This window comes from Paramisgurnus dabryanus, chromosome 13 (assembly GCF_030506205.2).
Source record: "Paramisgurnus dabryanus chromosome 13, PD_genome_1.1, whole genome shotgun sequence".
NCBI lineage: Eukaryota > Metazoa > Chordata > Actinopteri > Cypriniformes > Cobitidae > Paramisgurnus > Paramisgurnus dabryanus.
In genome coordinates, this window is record NC_133349.1 from 27,042,152 (window position 1) to 27,057,112 (window position 14,961).

Here is a 14,961-nt window from a genome sequence, read left to right on the forward strand (position 1 = left end):
ACTTCGTTACTATACATCTCTGGTCAGGACCTATCAGCCTCATTGTTGCTAGTCACAGGTATGTGTCCTTGTCCTCTCCTCGCGCCTGAATCTCAGCTTCCTACTCAAGCATTATGCTCCATCGCCTTTGGCACGCATTCTGGTTGAAGCAGTCGGTGCTGAGTAGAGTACTGACAAATGTAGAAAATGAAAGAAAGGTCTCTGCTGTTTCAATAAAACTGTTATTTGTGTAATGCAGATTTTTGTCTTTAATATTTTCTTTAGGCTATATGCCATGCATATTCATGAATATGCTGTAGTTGTTTATTTGGAAAGAAAAAAAAATTGTTAAATCATATATACATACATACATACATACATACATACATACATACATACATACATAGCACATCCATATATTCATGGGCATTGCTAGATATAAAGCTCTACTGGGGCACAGGCCCCCCATTTTTTGCTGACTTTTTTGAAAGCCTGCTGTGTGCAAGAAGTGTGCAACACTTCTATACAATGTCCTTTGCTCAACCCACTATTCTACAGTTCAACAGTTACTGCAAAAGATACATATATACAAGTATAATCTTCGTTATACCTAACATTATTACACATTTCCTGAAACTATGCCTCATATTCTCAAAACAGTAAAGACAATTCCATAAAGTCTCACACAATACTCCAAACATCATATTTTCAGGTCAAAATTAAGCTCTACACTCAAAACCATTCACTCTTACTGAAATACCAAACTTTTCCCTCAGACAACACACACAAGCTTTCAAAAACACACACACTACAATATAGTATTACACACTTGTGCAATCAATTCAAAACAATATATCCAAAACTGGTAAGTTGCTTGTGGTTCTCCCCCTCAAAAACCTTTTCACATGACCAAAAAGACACAATCAATGTATGCATTTTTATTCATTCATGTGCTATACACAGCACAACTGTAAATTGTAATATTTCGCCTCAACATCCCGTCTTAGTTCTGGGTCAGGCCAGAGAATCTCATCCACATCACAGGCTATATTGGTCCTAGCCAAACAGCAAGGGTAAAATCCTCTTGCCTGATCCACCCCTTGCATTCATCTGCTGATATGTCTATCTGTATGGAAGGCAATTTGATGCATTTCTTTATTCCAGTAGCATAGTCCAACAGTGTATGCACACTAAAGTTACTGTATAGAGCAGTCTTACTGTAAGTACACCTATCTGTTTTCCTCCCTGAAGGCTCTGAAGATGGAGGCATAAGTAAAGCGACTCAAATTAGGCTTTACTCGTTGCTCAGCCTCCCTCATAGTCATACCATGGACCAGGACATGGTCAACTAGAGTGGCTTGTATTTCACCTTGAAATTGCTTGTCACCTTGCCCTTCATCTCCTTCCTCCTCTTTCACCACGTCCTCCTCCTCTTCCTCCTCCTCCACTATGTCCTCTTCCTCCTCCTTCACCACGTCCTCCTCCTTTCCCTCCTCCTCTCCCTCCTCCTATTCCTCTCCCTCCTCCTCCTCGACCTATTTCTTCATCATGTCCCCTCCCTCCTCTTTTACCATGTCCTCTTCCTCCTCCTTCACCACGTCCTCCTTCTTTCCCCACTCTTCTGCCTCTTCCTCTCCCTCCTCCTCTTCCTACTCCTCCTCGACCTATTTCTTCATCATGTCCTCTCCCTCCTCCTTTACCATGTCCTCTTTCTCCTCCTTCACCATGTCCTTCTTCTTTCCCTCCTCCTCTTCCTCCTCCTCTTCCTCGACCTATTCCTTCATTTCTCTGTGGATCCATTGTTTCAAAGCTCAATGAACAGATTCAGGCCCTTTTATGTATCTATTGAAGGATCTGATTGCTGTGTGTTCAATTTTGACTTTTAGTGTTTCCAGCTTGGTAATTGTTTGCTAAGCTGTGCTGACTTGAGTGAACAGTATTGAATGCTAGTGCTTTCCATATGACCAGATGGTGTAAGCACTGAGAAATGTAAGGATTTGTGTGTAGAGTTTTGAAGTAACAGTTCACCAAAACTGACTCATGTGTTAACCAAGGTGAAAAAGTAGTACACTTCCATAGTGTATTTTAAGTGCTTTATTTTCGCACACTAATTTTGTACTTAAGAAGTACTAAAGACAAATTTTTAGTATATTAAGATGTTCTTAAGATCATCTTAGTGTACTTCACTGTGCTATTTTGAGACACCATAAATATGAACTAAAATGTGCTAAAAATGTATTTAAAAAATGTATTTATGTACCACTTGTAGTAAACTTGAACCCATCTTTGTATAAAAGTTGTGTTCAAGATTAATACAAGTGTTAACTAAATAAGTTTTTTTATACAGAGATAGTATGTTAAAAGTGCATGTTAGTTCATATTCATGGTGCCTCAAAATAGCACAGTGAAGTACACTTAGATAATCTTAAGAACATCTTACATCTGTCTCAGCAACAATTCAATTCTACAGACTTGACGAGGTTTTCCTGAGATTTTTCCTCTAATGTTTCAGACCTGATCGGGTGAGGATGTAGTTTGTCTTACCTCCTTAAAACTCATCATCTCTCTTGTCTGCTTCGCTTTCCCTGCTTTGCACAAAACATGTTCATCTAAAGAAGCCAATAATGATCGAGTCAAAATAAGATTATTATTATTATTTAGAAACTTACTTTAGTCTAGTCATGTTTTCATAAGCTAACTCGCTTGGCGTCACCTTTTGAATGCGGTTGTGTGCAGATGAACGCAAAGACGTGCATGGACATGGATACGTGTGTGCACGAGTCAATGCGACTGCTTCGTCGCTTTTACAAGCGTAAATTGGGTAACTACATTGCATATAGATCCGTTTTTGCCGCGATTATCTTTGTATAGGAATACACTTGTTAACTGCTAAAATTTAAACTTGAGATTTACACCGGGACACAAAAGATTTACACTGGGGCATGTGCCCCAGTAAAAGGGATCTAGCGACGCCCCTGCATATATTGCAGTATATTAAATCATATAAAGACAAACTATTACATGGAAAAACATAGTGCCCTTTTTGGTCTTGGTTACAATATATTTTGTATCAATATATACATGTATGGTCTATTCATATACTGCAATATAATGGAAAATATACATATTAAATCCTATATATGGGAATATACTGCCTAATATATTACATGATATTTTCTATGCATATATTACAATATATTGGGAAATATAAATATTAAATCCGATATATGGTAATATATTGCCTAATATATTACATGATATTTTCCAATATACTGCAGTATATGTTTGTTGCATAAGGGTTCCCTTTATGGAGAAACATTTTCCAGGTGAGGCCTTATCTTATTATTACTCACTATTGTCAGTGTTTTAATGCTTCACTTATAATACATTTTTATTTTCTGCTCAAGTTTGCATGAACCAGTTACTGATGAACCAAACACCACTCCCTTACACAACTATGCTGAATATGAAGATATTGATCCATCTGTGTTATCCTGTGATTATGGAGGTCATGCATCCAACATCCTACCTGTGTTATACTCTCTGTTCTTCGTGTTGGGTCTGTTGGGTAACCTGCTGGTGTTATGGGTGATATTGATGGGTGTAAAGCTGAGAAGCATGACTGACATCTGTCTCCTGAACCTGGCTTTAGCTGATCTCCTGCTGGTCTCCTCTCTCCCGTTCCTGGCTCACTATGCCAGAGATCAGTGGATCTTTGGAGGCCCCATGTGCACCATGGTTTTAGGCGTCTATCACATTGGATTCTACAGTGGGATTTTCTTCATTGTGCTGATGAGTGTTGACAGATATTTAGCTGTGGTTCATGCTGTGTTTGCTTTTAAAGTCAGAACAAAGACATATGGGATCTTAGCCAGTGTGATCATCTGGATCATTGCTGTTGCAGCATCGTTTCCTGAGCTTATGTACCTTGAAATCAGTACACACAATAATAAAACATACTGTCAGTCTTATCCAACAGATGATCACAACTCTCACCATTATGCAAACACTGTTGGTATCATTAAGATGAATGTTTTAGGATTAATTATTCCACTGTGTGTAATTGGATTTTGTTACTCAATGATTCTTCACAGACTCCTAACAGTTCGCTCTTCCAGGAAACAGGCCGTGAGACTTGTCATTGTAGTGATGGTTGTCTTCTTCTGCTGTTGGGCTCCATATAATATTGCAGCTTTTGTGAAAGCATTAGAGTTAAATAAACTCATAGAGACATCCTGTGAAAAAAGCAAAGCAATCACTCTTAGTCTTCAGATCACAGAAGCTCTGGCTTACTCACACAGCGGCTTGAATCCCATTCTCTATGTGTTTGTAGGAGAGAAATTTAGGGGGCACCTTTTTAGACTCCTGAACAAAACACCCGTCAGCAGATTACAGTTCATGAAGAGTTGCCTTATACAGGCTACAGGATCTGTTTATTCACAGACTCCCAGTGTGGATGACAGACTTAGTACAGCAGTGTGAATGAAATAAATCCCCAAACACTAGTTAGGGTGAGTTTGAAGGTTCTGTTACATTTCTTTTGTGTGTTATTTTACTTTGGCATACAGTAAGTGAATGTTTATGTTATGGTTCTAGTCACCATAGCATGGGCTGTAAAGATCAATAACACTTTAACTTCCTCTATAAGAGGTGAAATAGCAGTGATTGTGATTGGGTCTTATTGTAAAAATCTGGTTAGAGATGCATGTTATGTTATGGTTAGAGTTGGCAATGTAATTGTCTTTAACACTTTTTGGCTTGTTTTAACAGATGGAATTTCAAAAAGTGTTTGCAATAAAACAAACAAAAAATTATTTTAAAGCTAAAATTGCATAATTGTTTAATTAAATAGGCAATAAAATTATGCTCTCTATACAGTACTTGAAGTCATCTTTATAACACCAAGTTAATCCAAGTAAATAATGAACAGGTTTGATAGATTATTTAATTTAGTAAATCTGGAAACAGTTTAGAGACAAAGTCTGTCATGTTCACTAACACTAATGTAAATATTTATGTAGCAGATTTATGGAGACTTATGTTGTAAATGTAATTAGTTTATCCTATGCAAACCAAATGCATTAACAATATAAGCATTTTTATTTGGCCAAAAAGTCAAAGTCCCTTTAAGGAAGTTGAGCCACCAAGCATGGTGCTTCTCAAAATGCCCCCTCGCTCCTAGGTCCTACGATACGGGGTGCTTTTTAATTCTTATTTGTGCGTCCTCGTTTCCTTTCCTCGCGCCGTAGTGGGGACAGAGGAGACAAAACATTAAGTGAAATGGCATATTCTTCTTCCTCTCTCTCTGTATGAAGTTCATTCTCTATTATCAAATTATCAAGTGCATTAAAAACCCAAAATATTTAACAAGAAAAAGTAAGTAAAATACATACTTGAGTTATGGCCGTTTCACACAGGGACGTGCACAGGATTTTTTAGGGGCAGTTGCTCGGACCTATATAAAGGGCACCCCCCCCCAAATATTTTTTTTTAAACTCACGGCCTATATGAAGGACTGAGAATAACAGGGTCTTTATTAAAATCAGACATGTTTGCCTAATGCCTACCAAAAAAATTGTAGCCTAGGCTGCTTGTCTGCAAGCTATGATAGCTAGCTGCTATCTGTCTGATTATTTAGGCTATAAACGTGGCAAACTCAGCCTAGATTCATTAAGATTTTAACAGAGGTGGAAAGAGTAGCCAAAAACTTTTCTCAAGTAAAAGTACAAGTAACTAAATAAATAATTACTCAAGTAGAAGTAAAAAGTATGCAATGAAAATAATACTCAAGTAGTGAGTTACTACTTACTCATAAAAAAATAAATCTAGATACACACACACACACGCACGCACGCACGCACGCACGCACGCACACACACACACACACACACACACAATACAGTCCCCTCCAGAACTGTATCAGAACTGTAAAGACAAGATTTTTCTGTTTGCTGTGGAGACCAGAAATTGGTAAGATAAAATCAGTATGTCAGAAGTTTAGAATGTCACATTGTATTAACCTTTGTTTATGTTTCAACACATACATGCTTTAACAACAAAGAACAACAGCATTAAATGCTGACTTATGTATGTTGTACACAAATGCACATAAGTGAATCAAACTGATCCTACACATTTTATGCTTTTCATGTGTAAACAATCAAAGTGACCATTAAAAAAAATAATGTGACAGATTCTGTACTTTTGTCTCATGTTCATCTTTTAATGTTTAGACATTTCTTGACTCCACAACAAACAGAAGAATACTTATGAAGGGCACTTCTACAGTATGTGTAAAACTGCAACATACACAAACAGTACAGAAAAAAGAATACAAACACAGAATAGACAAGCATTTCAAATTAACAAATTAACTCTAGTCTCAATGTTGATGTATAGCTGAAATATCAGACAAGTAAACTGACAACAGTTTTGCATATGTATAAAGTTAGAAATCTCCTAAGATGGTCTGAGGACATTGACAGTTTACACTTACATAAAAATGATTTTAGACAAAACTCATGTTTTCTTACTTTGTCATGTCACGTGTGTTTTGTGAGAATCACTTACAGCGAATCAGATGTCAATCATCAATGGATTTTTTTCAATCTGTGCTACAATGCTTCTGGAGGTTGCACGCATTTAACTGTGTCTGACGATGGACGAACAGGTCGCGTGTATGTAATGGCGGGTACATGTGTGAAGTTTTGCTTTTAGTTAAAAGATTGGTAAATTAATTTCCACGTCACCCAACACTGGTTATATTCTGCGTGTTTCTACATAGGTTACGAGTAAAACAGCTTCAGACGATTCCGTTTTTGCAGCGATCGGAACAGTTCATTCAAACTGATTCTCGAACCAATTTAAAACGTTTGGCCCATTTGCTTTGTAAAGAAACGACTCAAAAGACTCATTTATTTTCAACACTTTGTAAGGAATCGACTCAAACGAGTCATTAATTCGCGAATGCGCCAGAAGATAGCAATTTAAAAATAAAATACAAATTTCGTAATTAATTAAAATACAGTAACGAAGGAACGCTGCATAGTGTAAACGAAGTAAAAGTACAATTTATTTTTTTCCACCTCGGAAGGGCAACTTGAGTCGAGAAGGGCATATGGGCAGTTGCCCGGGCAACCTGAGCAACCCCCCTGTGCACGTCCCTGGTTTCACACGGTACACGGTAAGCGGCAAAATCGCCGCGCGGCTTCAGCTTTTCTCTTGTATTGGAAGCGTTTTGTGGAGCATTTAGTGCAAATATGTTTATCTTCAACGGCGCCTGTCATGAAGTACCATGTCCGGAGAAGGAATAGGATTTTGGGTGCACGAGCAAGGCGTGTGGACCAACTCCAACACCTTCGATGTGAACGCAGGGAAGCACTTAGGCATTAAAACTGGATAAGGTTTAAGAAACCTTAAGTCCACTCAGAGAGAATTTAGTGCATAAAGGGTGTACAGAAAATGCATGCAGCTCACTGCCATGTTTAGCTGATGTCAAGGCCAAGAGCAAAGCCATCTTATAAGATAGCAGCTTCAAGGAAATACCACCCAGGGGCCTAAAGGGATATTGAGAAATGGCCTACAGTACCATGGAGAAATCCCATTCAGGGAAAGTTTTCCTGATGACTGGCTGAGAGAGAGACCGAAAGGAAGAACTATGAATTCATAATATCCTGTGTGGCGGATAAATGCATATTTGGAAAAAGCATCTTTAAGATTGACTGATGTGAAACAGTCGTTCTGTTTTATGGTGTGAGCCAGAGTTCTTGTGGGTTAGGATTCTAAAATTGTGTTTCCTTAAATGGTTTTAACTCTCAGAAGTCCAAGATGGAGAGGAGTAAAGAAACATAAAGTGCCCTGACATTCAAGGCAAAGGACTTATGAGAGGCCTGGAGAACTGAGGCAGAAAAATGGTCCAATTTGTTGGAAAGACCGGCTTCAGGGGGAGTCCCTCATCCGAGTCCCTTATCCGAATCAGAAAGCAGAAGTCGGCACACTGTCAGCAACTTTAAAATGGTGCCGCAGTAGCTTTTTAGGCAACAAAAGGCAATCGCTGCAATTCTCTGGGTTATGCAAATCCTCCTCCGCATGTTTAAGGCACAAGCAGACCACGCAGAACTGGTGAGAGTCCTAGTGGCGATCATAGCTCAGCAAGTGGCCGGGCAGGCCCGTGATAAGCTTTCCCAAGAGTAGCATCAGATTTAAAAAGTGACATTCCAGCAAAATATTCAGAGAAATCCGTGGTGGGCAGCTGTGGAAAAAGGGGGCAGGTAAAAAGATTCACGAGCGTGGGTGGCTCGATGATGCCAAACAAACACAGCTAACCTGGCTGAATTAATGTTGGTCACATCTAGGGATGCTCCTATCTGATATTTGTATTAGGTCTTGGCTTCAATATGGAATAAATTCAGGATCGGGTATCGGTGACGCAGGATCCGATCTGACATTTCTATGCGCACATACTCAGACCAACCGTACCGTATTTTAAAGTATTTTTATATGTTAAATAATAAAATTTTAATGCAGTACATATACTAGAAATATTGTGCTTTTATGTTAAAATAGCTCTATGGCCCTCTGACAAGGTGTCCATCTCAGAAATGGCCCCAAATCAGTTTGAGACCCGTCTTAGGTGAATGTAGATGAGAAGATGTACTGTACGGTTCGTTCAGTCTTAAAGTGGCAGGCACTTTTTATTTTTAACCTAAATACTAAAAATATATGAAGAGTTTGGTTCCAAAACGCAATAAATCCATTTTGACAAATTTCGGTAAAAACGTGTTTTCTATACCAAGAAAGTGACAAGATGAAAACCACTATTTTCTGTTACAAACTTTCACGTAGCATCTTTAGGTTATAAAAACATAAGAAATTCAAATCCATAACTTGATTTTCAAAGATTTATTATAAAAACTAATTATTTTTTCCACAAAATGCAATAAATCCATGACAGTTTTTTATTTCAAAATGCTATAAATCTATTAAATCAATGTATAAATGTGCATTCATCTTTACCATTTTATATTTATTTAGTTGACTAGTGGTATACAATGATTAAAAAATAAACATTAATGGCATTAACCAAAACACTTACTTTGTTATATTAAGAACACATTGCTGCGGTTATATTTGACGTCGTATCTTTACATTTTCACAGCGATCAGCTGTAAAATGTTTTGGTCCCGCTCGATTTTCGTTGACTTTGAGTAAAATAATGTAAAGTTTTCATAAGATCCTCTGGGGTCAATGTTTTAGCATGAGAAGCTTGATGCTGTCTGGAGAACAAGCAGCCGAGTGCCTCTCGCGGAAATTATTAGATGTTGATGGCTTACGTTTCTTTCCCGTCACAGAAAACCATCACAGGTTTAGCAATGCTATTAAAGTATTATTTTGTTTTGTTTGTTGATCACGAAGTACAAAGTAGATGAGGAAAATTAGGATTCCGTGTACTCAGCGCGCCGCCATGTTTGTTTACATTGCGTGAATGGTCCGCTGTAATATCAGGAATGGATTTATTGCGTTCTGTAAAAAAGGAGGAGTGGCGTTTGTCGCATTTTGGGAACAAAGGGAGAAAAGATGACAGAATATCACGGCGGGTATTGGATTTTACGTAAAATTAATTATTTACTTTTAACTACTGACCTGATATAATACTGATTTTGGCAGTAACTCGTTTTTTTCAAAAATGGCGTTTATTGCGTTTTGGAACCAAACTCTTCATATATACCAGGGGTTCTCAAAGTTTACATTCAAAGGTCCAAATCTGAATTCCCATCATTTTCATAGGTCCGGAAAAACTTTATGTAAATCATTTGTTTATATAACAAATCAAAACAAATACTTTGGGAAAAACATAAGTGTATTTTGCATTTAAAGTAAATTTATATAATAGATTTTTTTTTAAATATGCCAAAAGTAACCTGGTGCAAAATACAGAGCAACCTAATTAGAGAAATGGCACAGTTTGTTCTCAATCAGATGCATAAAACATGGCAAAAAAAAAGTGGTTGGTAGGCAGAGACACTGACCAAAATTAGGGGTGCACCTATAAATTGGCTGATGATGCTTGCTATGCTTCTCAATGAATAACGGTGAAATGCCGCTACATCCAAAAGCCAGGGGGCGCTCTTGGGCAGAAACTTAATATGCGCTGCAGACGAAGAACCAGACACACGGAGCTCCAGGAAATCATAGATATGTATATAAAGGCTAGATGGCTCGTCCGCGCTGATGGCCAATTGAGTGGAACGTCCGCATTTTGGCGGCCATCTTAGGACAGGGCGCTCGCTCACTCGTAGCATTGAGTTTTAATGATGCAGGTACTTTTAAATGACCATAACTTGCTTAATTTTTTACCGATTTTCAAACGGATTGGTTTGTTATAAACGTCAAAGATGTACCTATGACACTGAATACGTATACTAAAAATAAATAAAAAATTCATGAAACATGTTAAAGCATCCAGAATTATAGCCACGTTAATAACGTTTGTAAAAAACCAAACCGTTTGTAAATCCGTCAAGAATTCAGCAAGTTACGAGCATTTTAGTTGGCGTATGTCACTCACCTTCCGTCCACAGCAGCAGGGAGCAGCACTATGGCAGCACTGACCTAAGATGGCCGCCAAGTGACGACACAGCTGACTCCGCCTTGAGCCATCTAGCCTTTATATACATATCTATGCAGGAAATGGCTTAAGGATATATTTATATTGCTGTTCTTCAAACCTTTTCAGGTATTTTCATGATAATAAAGAATATGTATAAGATTATGTTTGACGAGTGTTGCTTTTTTAAATGCATGTTTTAAACGACTCAAACCAACAGTGATTGGTAAGGACTGATCAAAAGCCGTAGTACATGAAGTAGCTGTGCAAAATATCTGGGTGTGATGGCTACAGCGTCACACAGGAAATTTTTAAATAACTCGTTTTATTTTCGGACCAGGAATACTCTTAAATCTAAAAAGAAAGAAAAACTAAACGAATGGTTTACAAGTTTAATATGCATTTGTAAAATAGCAAATGCACACATTTAATCAATCACATAGAAATTAATGCACTTGTAATATGAAGTGGACGCGGCCCGGATCAAGTTGCCGTCGGGTCCGGATCCGGACCGGAGTCCGGACTTTGAGAACCCCTGATATATAGTATCGGATCTGGCGGAGGCTGATCTGGTGATATGTCCTCCTGAAGACATACAGTGAGCAGTGAAAAATCCAGCAGAACTGTGCAGAGATGGCAAGAAGGGAATGTCAACTGGAGAATAGTATCAGACTTGGTGCAATTGGATGCTTCTTCAGAGGTCAGCTACGAGCCTTGCCCCCCCCCACCTGCCCCCTAACTTCGCTTTAAATACTTAGCCACACCCCTGATTCAAACCTGCAAGCGGTGTTCGCATCGAGTCTAGCTCACACACACAGTGAGTCTGCTGCGGTGCGGCGGTGGCCCTGTACTGTATGATGTAAGTGCTTCTTACAACACACACACGAGTTTAGTTAAGTTTAATATGCATATTAGTGAATGCAAAACTCTGTCAGTTTATTTGTCTGTTATTTCAGATAAGCTGTATAAATCAACATTGAGAGTTGAGTTAATTTCATAAAAATGCTTGTCTTTTATGTGTTTGTCTAAAGCCTTTAATCTGTATTGTTTGTATATGTTGCAATTTTACGCATATGGTATACTTTGTATAAGTGCCCTTCATGAGTATTGGGACAATACAGGCAAAATTTCTGTGTTCGCTGTGGAGTCAAAAATGTCTAAACATTAAAAGATGAATATGACACAAAAGTACAGAATGTCACATTTATTTTTTTCACATGTATTAACATTCAGAATATACCAACTCAATGGAACAACACATTTGTATTTTAATACTTCTATTTAAAGTGGGCATATTGAGACCATTTGCTCTGAAATGTTGAAGTGATGATCTGTGTCTTGATGCATTAATTGTTCACACATGAAAAGCAGAGATTGTGTAGTATCAGTTTGATCCTTAAGTCTTGCATTTGATGACAGCACACATAAGTCAGCATTTAAGGTTGTTGTTCTTTATTGGTAAAGCATGTATGTGTTGAAACATAATCAAAGGTTAATAAAATGTGACATTCTGTACTTTTTATATTCATCTTACCAATTTGTCTCCACAGCAAACAGAGAAATCTGTCTTTACTATGTTTTGTTTTGTTTGAACACTGGGCTTATTCCATCCTGCTGTGAATTAAAAATGATTCTAGTGTGTAAGGGCATGATTAAACCATAACTACCGTAGCTTAAAGTGTTTTTGTTTTGTTAAAGCCATTCACATATAGACCCTTTTACAGCCCACGTCACTGTGACGTCACCGCTCTAGCTGGAGGCAAAAAATAAGTAGGAACTTATAGCCGGCGCGCTAAAAGTTTGAGTTTTTGACTTTAAAATGTCATCTTGTTGTGTTTTTGGCTGCCAGATTAGAAGGAACAGCACTTTTGTTTCAAAAACAAAGTTTTATCGGATCCCGGCAGACATTTCTTCACAGAAATCAAGAAGACAATTGTGGTTGAATGCAATACGGCGCACAGACTAGACGGAGACGATCATAAATAATACTCGTGTTTGCAGTGCACACATCATATCAGGTAAAATAATCTATGCATATGTACTGTTGTGTTGGTTTTATCTAGTACAAATCAGCAAGTTTCTGTTTTATTGGTGAAAAGTCGCCAACCGCGCTATTGTTTAGCTTAAATGTTAAACAAACATACAGCGATAGATGTGTATGCCATCGTTTGAATAGTCTCTTAAAATAATCCACATTGCTAATCATAGTTAGCCCAGTGATAGGTTACATAAGACAGTAAGCCTAGACAAAATTACCCAAATCCACCTGAAAGTAATTCATATGTTGTCTATGAAATATCTAAAACCTGGTTAAAATCGCAAGAGTTAATTTACAAAAATACCTGTCACGGTCCCGCAGAATCAGTGACTGTACATATTCGGACAGATCCGAAACTAATTCTGCATCCATGTTTAATAAATCCCTCCTAAAACATGCTCGTTTAAGCTTGTCAACATAGCCTCTGCGGCTCTTTCTGCCTCCAGCTAAGCCCCGCCCACACAAATACGTCACAATGTTTACCAACTGTAAAAGGGTCTATAGGGATTCCCATGTACCGTCTCCCCCTGCCACCCTGCCAAGACCTCCGCCACCCCTTTGCCCCCCCATGTAAAATTTTCTAGATCCGCCACTAATTACAGGAGAGGGGAACATTACATTTTGAGACAAATGGGGGAGGGGCTTGTGCACTGCTTCTCAATCGACCTATCGCTAAGCCCCACCCCTCGAAATAGATGAGCCAATGGCAGTTGAGTATCAGTTGCACTGGGACCGAAACTTAGATAACTGCGGGTTTCAGCGCCATAAAAAAGCATTGAAAAAACATAAGCTTACATGAATTGTATTGTGTTTATGTTGCCAAAATGGTAAAACAATGTGCCTGGGGTATTTATGGACTTAAGGAGGATGGTCAATAATAGGCATCTAGGTAAATGAAATAGACCGTGACCTTGACGTCAGTCCATAAGGTACTCTCTTACAGTATAGCAAAATAGACCTTAATACATGATGAATGAAGTGAGGCTGTGGCTATCCTCATGCAATAGGACTTGTTGATATGCTCTATGAAGATCTAGTGTTGAAAAGGCAGTTGATCCCCTGAGTTCTGCAAACATATCTTCCATGTGAGGAAGTGGAAAAATGTCCACTACTATAACCTTATTTAGTTTTTGCAACTCCACACAAAGTCTGACGTTTTTGTCTTTTTGTAGTGACCACAACTGGTGAGACTCATTCTGATGATTCAATGGGTTCAATCACACCCTGCTAAATGAGTCACTTTATTTCCTGAGACACAGTGTCAGGGATTGCCACATGAATGAGGCACAGTTTGCTGTACTGGTTTCACAACGGCACAAACCATGACTAAGTGTATAAATCCTTGTGCGAATGTTAAAATGACGATGTTAAAATACGGCCATTTAACAGTAGAACCTGTTGGAGTGAGGAGGTGATGAATCATGTTGAGAAGCACCCCATATTTGCAATGCCTCCAGCCAGATCCAATCTACATTAATAGGGAAAGACAGATATTTCTAAAATCAAAATATTTCTGATTAAATCTGACATTACATGTACCATAACTTTTCTTTTTAAAGCTCAAATTGTGTTAAAAACATTACATTTTTAGGTTGTTTCATCTAATGAGCATGTGCACAGGTTGGCAAGCACCTCATGCAAATCGATACAGAGCCCCTCCCCAGAGAATTGTCAGTTTTTATCAATTGATGATTGGTTATTTTAACTGGAAGGTGGGACTTCCATCAGCAGAGTGGCCAGAGCATTGCATTTTCTCCTATTAACAGTAATAGCAGTGCTAAATCTGGTTATATTCAATATCTTTGGTTAAGTATACCAATATAAAGAAAATAAAAACTTTTAATTTTTTTCAGTAGTACTACTTGTGTCTTCAACTTATCATCTAAGTAGGTCTTTGTTATGCTCAACTCAGAACCTTGTCTGATGCAAGCACGCAAAGGTTCTACTACTGTGGCAAAATTTGGGATAAATTTATTGCACCATGACAATAATCCAAGAAGAGAACGGAGCTGATGTGCATCATTAGGAACAGGAGCATGAAGCATTGCATTGAGATGATCTTCATCTGGGTAAATACCCTTTTCAGAAACAGTCAGAGTGCTTTTATTAAAGTGACACTTTGAATCACTTAATTGTAAACTTGCATCATGTATACGTTGGATAACCACTTTGAGCATGTGATCATGTTCAGCTTTTGTGCGGCCCTAAACAATAACGTCATCCAGATAATTTGCTACATTTGGCAGTCCTTGCAGTACAGTTGCTAACATTTTCTGAAATGCAGAGGGGGCTGAAGCTAGGCCATATGGTACACAACAGAATCTAAATAACCCTTCAT

General features: G+C 38.2%; 1 protein-coding gene across 1 annotated transcript; it reads left to right on the forward strand.

The window, feature by feature from the left end:
• The first annotated feature begins 3,284 nt into the window (after positions 1 to 3,284).
• LOC135728312 (C-C chemokine receptor type 5-like) lies at positions 3,285 to 4,775 on the forward strand. Its single transcript, XM_065246493.2, has 2 exons — positions 3,285 to 3,305; positions 3,387 to 4,775. Exon 2 carries the CDS (start codon positions 3,577 to 3,579, stop codon positions 4,459 to 4,461), a length of 885 nt encoding a protein of 294 aa, XP_065102565.2. The 5' UTR covers positions 3,285 to 3,305; positions 3,387 to 3,576; the 3' UTR covers positions 4,462 to 4,775.
• The last annotated feature ends 10,186 nt before the right edge of the window (positions 4,776 to 14,961 follow it).